An 8476-nucleotide genomic window follows, 5' to 3' on the forward strand; every position below is an offset into this window, starting at 1 on the left:
TTTCCCTACCACCAGGCCAAGTTAGCAAATGACCCACCACCTATGGCAGATTAAACTACAGTCCACTTTTGGTAGGTTGTTTTTTAAAATGTTTTCCTATGGACTGTGCTAATACAAGGACATCTATATACCGATACATTTATTTGAAGTATTTCTTTAAACCTCCTTAAAGAAAATATATTAAGAAAAATAAAAATAATAAACATGTTTCATGAACCCAGAAAACACTCAGCAAAATATATCACCTATTTTTGAATCATTCAGGCAACATTTATACCACTCTCTTTATCAAGGATTTTTTAAAATAGGTACGGTATGCGGTTTCTGCATTCTTTCTGAGATTTATTTTAATCCAGTGTAACCAGTCTACTTTCTGTTTTTGTTCTGTAAGGAGAGCTGCGACTTCCCTCCTCGGTAAGTTTTATGAATTTACACTCAAGTAAACGAACAATATTAAGTGTTCCCAAGTCACTCTGGGGAAATATTATAACATAAATTATTTAGATAAGAACTATGATCCCTTTAATCTACAGCGAATATTACACAATCAAAAGTAGGTGTTGATAGAAATATTTAAATTAAATAAATCTAGGTCTACGTAAGGTATACTTTCTGATACTGGCTATCTTAAGCATTCTGTAATAGGAAATGTTAATTCTATTTTTTCAAGGCAATAGCACTAGATCCGTGACCAAAGTTGATCTACCTCGTTAGTTAGGAGGTTAATACAAAGAGTGTTAAAGAACGGTTTGACTATTCATAAATCAAGTTACATTTTCAAACTGGGAAAAGATGACTAGATGTAAAGAATGTAGCCGAGGACAAAAAAATGAAGTGTAATAAACTACAGTTTTCGGACTATTCTGTGTCTTTGAAAAAGTGTATTATTTCAAAGACACTTGAAAACACATCTCTTTGTGGTCTTTAAATATCCATGCCTATCCAGGTAGGAAAGCTCCATGTCTATTTCCATAGCTTGCGCATGGCAGTGGACAAGCAAGTGGAGGAGGGCATGCCACTCTCCCCAGAGCAGGTGAACGAGACCTAGGCGCCTCCAGGACCATCTAACCCAAGCCAGGTGTTCCTTGTGTGGGGTTTGCGGGCAGTGTGTGCCGGGCTAGAAGAAAGAACAATCTGCTCCTACCTTGCTCCTGCACGTAGTATGCCAAAAACAAATCAAGCTCCTTAACTGATACTGTGATATGATGTGGCTGGACACAAAGTGCTGGGTTTGTGCAATGTGGGGATTTCATGAGCCGCTCTCCATCGGTACTTTCCAAGGGGATGCCTTTGAACAGGATCACCATGACTAGATCCAGACGCCAGACTTTGTCTGCCTGTCGCAGGCAGTCGATTCTCCTAATCTTACCCTTCTGGTCGGGATTGGATAAGACACAGCACGGGTGCTTCTTGCCAGTCACGGTGAGCACAAAGTCCTCTCGGTACTCCTGGCGGATATCTTTGCGCAGTTTGGCCAGGAGCCTGGATGCCCACTTCTGTTTGATTTCAGGCTTTTCGCTGAGAAGCTCATCTTTGACTGCTCTTTCTTCGTCCTTTGACATTCGCTTCTCGTGCTTTTTAAAGTACTTGCGTTTCCGAGCCTGCAGGTTGAACCAAGTATAGGCAATTGCACGGACGTGTGGAAGTAGTGCCTCGATGAACGGGTGAAATTCATCCTGTGGAAGATGAGGAGGAAAAGGAAGACATACACAGTCAGTTTAGTTGTTTAAAGGCTCCAAAACATCAGACCACAACCCATTCCCAATTCGGTACCAAGAGTTATGCATAAAAATAACATTCTTTTCTTATTTAAAATTGTCAAAATAGCAGGACCAGAAGAAAATAAAGTATGCCAAGCTGGCCCTTTTCCACCAAAACTCACAGGTTGATTCTCCCTCCTAAAAAAGAAAATAAGGTTTATATTTGTATTTCCACTCTGGCCCCATCCCCCTCATTCCCACCATGTATCCTACATTCTTTAAAACGTAAGCGACCAAGATGCTTGGCACCTAATTCAATATTTAAATATTTGATTGACCAACTAACACTAAGCAGTACCATTTTACAAAGAACACAGTGAGATTTTTTTTTTTTAATCGGAGCAGAGCTGTTCAGAAGGCAGGAGCGATGCCACAGTTCATTTCTCTTCTCTGTGGCACAGAAACACAAAGCATATAGATGCTCAGTGTAATGCCACACAGTTCCCGCTTTTGGAGCATGCTCTCAGCAAGAGGCTGCTGGTGGCACAAAGAGCATGCGCCATTAAACTTGATCCATTTTCTTATCAAACGTCCAACATTCCAACACTGAAACAGCACCATTCCAAGAGTGGTAACTAGAGAAACTGGTATACAGTGAGGGAAAGTGGGCAAAGGACACAGCTTGTCGTATCAGTGTCCTGAACAGAAGGTTTCCATACTTTGAGCAGCGCATTCCCTCCCTCCACCAGCAATGCTGGCCCCCAACACACACACACACACACACACACACACACACACGCGCGCGCGCGCACGCTGCTACTCTCTAACAGACCCACAGACACGCTCTTGCATTTTTAAATAAAAGTTTCTAAAGTTGAAACAAAATTGACTCGGATGTTCTTCCGGCAGCTTTCCTATAGAGTCTGAAGCCCCACAGAGTCAGTTAATTTGTTAACCGATCACATGAGTGTGGCAATTATTCTAAACCCCTTAAAAATCAATCTGAGGTGAACAATGAAAAATGGCAACTTGGCACCAACTTTACATTCTTTGTGTCTCTGCATGCAGTGGCAGGGTGACACCAGGAGTGCACCGCTGGTCACTCCCTGCTTTTGTGGAATCAATACAATTCATCTGCTACGCCTCTGAATTTTTGGACAGGGCTGTGGGTGCCCGTATGCATGGACTTGTGAATCTGCACGTGGAGAGATCCCGTCTTGTGAATTAAGTGGTTTACCTTAGGCTCCTGCGTTTTTCCTGCCTGTTTCATGTAAGCCTTTTATAAGGGAGGGAGGCAGCGACGAGTGGCAGATAATCTGCACCTCCAGTTATTTCAAGTTACTTCCCAAAGCAGTCAGTATTTCATTACTTCCTGCCATAGGTAAAACCTGTCTCCTAAGCTCAGGCCTCTTACTGTTCCGAGAAAGAGCTTAACATCCAGTCGCGCACACTGTATGCGGGCAATAAGGCCAGATCTGAAACAAATGAGAACTTCCACTGCGGCCACTTTTCTGGTCACTATATTGTCACCTCAACCACAAAATAACTTTCTCTAACTGTTTATATCCCAGGTTAACATTGACATCTTAGGGCTGGTCACCCTGAACTATGTGGAATAAATTCTATTTAATCAGCAGACTGATGAATGCCATCAGGTAAAAATGATGAAAGTATCACAAATGACACTCTAACAAAGAAGACACCCCCAAACTCCCATAGAGTTATGAACTCATTTTTAAGATCAAATTCAAAGTTTCAACGCTAAAGACTGCAGCATGTTCGCAGTCTGCAGTTCAGATCCGGAAGAGGTGTACATCTCATCCAATCAATAATGCAGTTTTCAAGTGTTTTAACATATTGCTGTAAAATGTTTCTAGAGCAGAATAAACCTAAATCAAAATTTTATAACAATACGGAATGTATATGATTACATCACAGCATGAGGCATAACCAAATGCCATAGAGGAAATCATTAAACCGATCAGTAGTTTCCAGCAGAGATTTGAACAATTCAGTTACTATGCGAGCACATAAAACTAGGCCATGGAAAGAGTTAAACCACAATCTGTTCTTTGTGTGGGAAGGCAGCCCTGCTCACAGCAACCACAGTCCATGATAAGACCTCCCTATCTCCATATACTTTCTGATGCCATGCTTTCAGCATTCACTGTAACTACAAAAACTTTGTTTATCCCCCTTAGAAATATATGCAAAAGGAAACCCTGCTGAAGGAGATGTGGACTCAAACATGCTTTGGGAACTCACTTCCTATATTCTGACTTTAACTATGATTTATTGATATGATCAAAAAACATACATATATACTCATGAACTAAAAACTTGAGATGTAAAGAGTACATGGGGGCGGGAGGAGCTTTGCCTCACTCACTTTACCCTTGCCATACTTTTAAAAATACGATATTATTTTAACAGATATTAAGCAATGTGTTAACTTCTAAGTACTTTTATCCTTAAGTACTATGTTCAGTAACATTTCATTTTCCTATAAAGACATCAAACATACTTTGATTAAATTTGTTTGAGCTTCCAATCATCTATCATGTAACAGATCTCAATATTTTAATAACTTATTTAAACAATCAAAATGCAAATTTGACGGCTGAATTTGGAATTTCTTAGCAAATGCACACAAAACAATGTCTTTTAAGGCTGCCTTGAGCTTGTTGCCAATGCTGCCAAGTAATGTTTTAAAACATACCTTTTTCCTATTGATAAATAGAAGTAGCAAACTTTCTCAGTCCACAGTTGCCTTATAAATATCTTTCAGGGCTTTACTATTATGTGAATTCCTTTCAAGCAAAACACTTACTTCTGACATGGAGACATATCCTCAAAAAAGTGATAAGTAGAGATTTTCAGCAAGTCACATATATTTCTGTGTTAACATGACTAAAATATCATCTCTCAAGTATGACTGTTTTCTAATGCTGTTACAATATATTTTTAGTGATTTTGAATGATATGAATATGGAGCATAGTAATTTGTCTTCATCAATAAAAAACTGATTAAGGTATTCAGATGTCCTAATTAATAGATTATCACAACAATACTTTAAACAACTATGAAAATTATTTTTTAAGAAAGCAAAGCATGTAAATGATCTAAGATCTAATGGCTCTATGCTAAGGTAATATGCCACCTTGCTCTCTCAGAATTTTTATTAAAACACATTGGCATTCAGTAATGCCAATTCTTTCTCTTTTTAAACTTCCCTTAGTTGAACTAAATTGATAAAATAAATAACCTAGTTACAAATTTCAAATATAAAAGTAAACAGTCCTAATTCTACTGGAAATATTTCTTTTTCTTCACAGAAACAGCGGTCTCCATGAAAGGGATGGAAAACTAGACCAATATAGAGGCAGAAGAATAAATACTAGATGTTCTTGGAGCACTGCTATATAACAGTAAACCATTTTTTTTAATGTACCTTAAGAACTTGAGAAACAGTGAAAGAAGAAAAAAATTCAATGCAATCATTCCAAGTGAAAGTTATACTGTTAAGTATTTACATTATTTTTAGAAAAAGCAAATACAAAATCATATATGACGGTTCTTAATTTTCTTTAAACATCTGATTTATACTGATACATAAATCCAGATTTATATCCATGTACTGATACTTTTGAATAACACTTTGATAAATATCAACTTTAACTGTAGCTCCTTCTGAAAATTCTTTCTAAAACCTAGATATCCTTTTGTGACAACTGAAACACTTAGTAAAGTTTCCAATCAATTAAGAATGTTTCTCTATTTTGTATTTAACATATCCTAAAAAATGTTTTGCTGCAGCTATTAGGCTCTTGTAATACAAAACTAAACTACTGGTCTGATATCAAAGTAACACTGTTAATGTTACTTTTGCAACACCTTACACTACCTATAAAGTCACACAGATATTAAAGTGAGAATTCTAAAGCTAAAATTTCTTCTCTAGTCTAGACCTTAAATCCCCAAAACAGTTTCAATATGTCAACTTAGATTTACATTATTAAAACAGTAGAGAATATCAGTCATCATGAATTAGTGTTGGTAAGCATGCACCCTTGAATACTAATGTGATAGCTGAATGACTATGCTGTATATGCTCGTAATATTCCATATGTCACGATGCTACAATATTATTTTTAACTTACACAAATTTAGATAAAGCTAGTGACTTTTCAATACATATTTAGAGGAAACCGAAAATGCAATGTAATCGCTAGCAATGTTTCTGAAAAGCCGATGCTGGAAATATGAACTAATATAGAAAAGCAATCCTTTACATGAGAGTAAGTGGTACAGCACTTTGCAAGTGAAAACCTTACCTCAATTTGTTTTATTTGAACTATGCTTCAATAACGTAAAAATAATGTCAAATGGATGTGGTTTACCAGAAAGAGGGAAAAAAATCCTGCTGATGGGTAATATGAAAGGTAACTTTTGCAGCTGAAGGCAATTCGTTATACCTGAAACAGTTTCATCATCATATTTATTGGCCATTATTCACAGCCTTAAAAATACAAATAGCTCAGCAATTCATTTTTCCAGTTTTGTTAAATTAAAGTGCACGTTTACTTGCTGAAAATAGCCATATCTAAGTTAATCATACTCCGATGCCAAACAAAATATAAACAATAAAAAATGTGTCAGCCAAAAAGCTACAGGACTGTATCCAATCACTGAATAAGCCTTATCATTGTTTTCATCTTCATTCACAATTTATGAATGCCTCAGTCCTTTTGAATCACAATGGCTTCTAATTGTCATACAGTTGAAACCTTAATCAGTTGTTCATCAGAAAAAATGCATCATCATGATACTGGATTTTTAAAAAATTGTAACACACCTTAGACCAGGCGACACTTCAACTGTTTAGTTTTTATGCCAACGTCAAAGAAAATGGTTCTCAATTACTAATCGTGACATATCCTCCTGAAAGCTGAAGCCAACTGCCCCATACCTTTAGAGGTTTACAATACTGCTTCAAGTAACAACTCTGGGCTAAGATATTTAGTCAGCTCGTCAGTGGGTTAGTTAGCTGGGCAGCGATGAAAGATGCCCCCAGGTAAGTCTGTTTGGTCTCGCCACTTTTCCATTTGACCGACTGGTTTAAAATTATATAAGTTGTGTTCCTGAAAAAGTATAAAGCCACTATTTTATTTCATAACACTGTTCCTAACGTCTTAGGACAATTTTCAGAGTGAAAAAATTTTAAACGACCTTACTTTCCAGCATTTCTTTCTGTCCTACGCCCAAATATCGTCAAATGAACAGGTCTCCACAAAATGAACATGTTTTAAAAGTCCTTAACTTTCACCACGACCAACTAACTCGAGTCCACGTACAGACCGCCTTTGTGGCGTGGTCACTGGAAGCCTCAAAGTGCGGATCGCGATGGACCTGAGTTTGAGATCCCCAAATTAAGCAAAGGAATGGGTCCTCGGACCACAACCTCCGAGTCGCTTCGTCTCCCGCCCACTGCCTGCAGCGGAGTCCAGAGGCGCCCACAAGGACTCCTACTGGAGTCCCCTCGCCCAAGTTCACCGGTTGTTTATAAGGGCTCAGTCCTCCCCTAAAGCTCCTCTAAAGCCGGAGTCCGCCTCGGCGCGCAAGCGAGGCGGCGGGCACCCTGGGCAGGGGTACAGCAGGCACTAGTGGGGCCGCGCGCGGGCTAGCGCTTGCGGGCCCGGGCCCTGCCCATCCCCTGCGGCCTCGCCCGGCCCAGCCGCCCTGGCACGGCGCGGGCGCCCGCTCTCCGTGCCCAGGGCGCTGGGCTCGGCGCGCGCGGTGGCCGTGGGCTAGGGGCCGCGCGCCGGCTCCCGCGCCGCCCTGCAAACCCCGCCGCAACTCCGGGCCACTTCTTCTGAGGGGGACCGGGGTGTGCGGAGGTTAACTAAAGCCATTAATTGTCCGCAGACGAGAGCAGCAAAACAAAACAAAGGCATTTCGGGCTAGAGAGAAAGCTCGAGAAAGTGACCGAGGCATGTACCTGAGTGAGACAGATGGGAGAATACATCATGACTTCGCCTTAAAACGCACTTTCCCGGAGATGCCCAAGAAAATCTTCGAGAAGCAAGAATTTCATCTATTCATTTTACAGTCATCTGAGCCCCGCGATGCGATCAATCAGGACGGGGCTCTGCGCTGGATCACCGCAACTTCACAACAAACCCAGTCCTCCTTAAATAGCCAAAGATTCAAGTTCACTCGGCGTGCTAGATTTCCCGGGGTGAAATCCAATCTACACTTTTAACCCTCCTGCAGTCCGAGCGCGCTGGCCGTGCTCGCCGAGGCCGCCGCCGCCGCCGGTGTTGGCTGCTTTTCGCCTGGGTTTGGGGATTTGTTTTCTGTTTTGCAGTTGTTGTTTTTGTTGGGGGCTAGGGGGTGCGCGAAGATTCTGTGTGGGTTGGATTGGGGTGGTGGTTGGTGGTGAAATGCTTTTTTAAAAAAGGCGGGGAGGGGGGCGCAGGAGAGAAGGCGGGAGGGAGAGCGAGGAGAATGTGTCACCGCGCTGGGAAAGTTCAAGGTTACAGCCCCGAGCACTGCGGCAGGATCCCGGAGTGGCGACCGCAGGCGAAACTTTGCCGCGAGCCGACCATGTGTGTGCGCGAGGGGGAGCGTGAGCGAGTGCGCGCGGGTGGAGGGGCGCGCGCGGGAGAGGGCCGGGGTGGGGGCGGGGTGGGGTGGGGGAGCCGGGAGAGGCCGGGGTGAGGGAGGGGGCGCGAGCGCAGGTCTCTCGGGCGGAAGAGGCTCGCGGCGCGCGGGC

The 8476-nt window shown here is 41.7% G+C and overlaps 1 protein-coding gene across 6 annotated transcripts in view; it reads right to left on the reverse strand.

The window, feature by feature from the left end:
• Positions 1 to 8476, reverse strand: part of NFIB (nuclear factor I B) — a 452552-nt gene that overhangs the window by 228390 nt on the left and 215686 nt on the right. For 3 of the 6 annotated variants that reach the window (XM_007465642.1, XM_007465641.1, XM_007465639.1), the window contains exons 1-2: positions 7700 to 7729; positions 1145 to 1676 (exon numbers count right to left, since the gene is read on the reverse strand). In XM_007465642.1, coding sequence (XP_007465704.1) covers positions 1145 to 1676; positions 7700 to 7729 — 562 coding nt within the window. Of the gene's footprint in view, positions 1 to 1144; positions 1677 to 7699; positions 8247 to 8476 lie in introns of those variants that run through there. The other 3 variants (XM_007465644.1, XM_007465643.1, XM_007465640.1) reach the window with 3 other exon arrangements.

This window comes from Lipotes vexillifer, unplaced genomic scaffold, assembly GCF_000442215.2.
Source record: "Lipotes vexillifer unplaced genomic scaffold, Lipotes_vexillifer_v1.1 scaffold31, whole genome shotgun sequence".
In the NCBI taxonomy this organism is placed as follows: domain Eukaryota; kingdom Metazoa; phylum Chordata; class Mammalia; order Artiodactyla; family Lipotidae; genus Lipotes; species Lipotes vexillifer.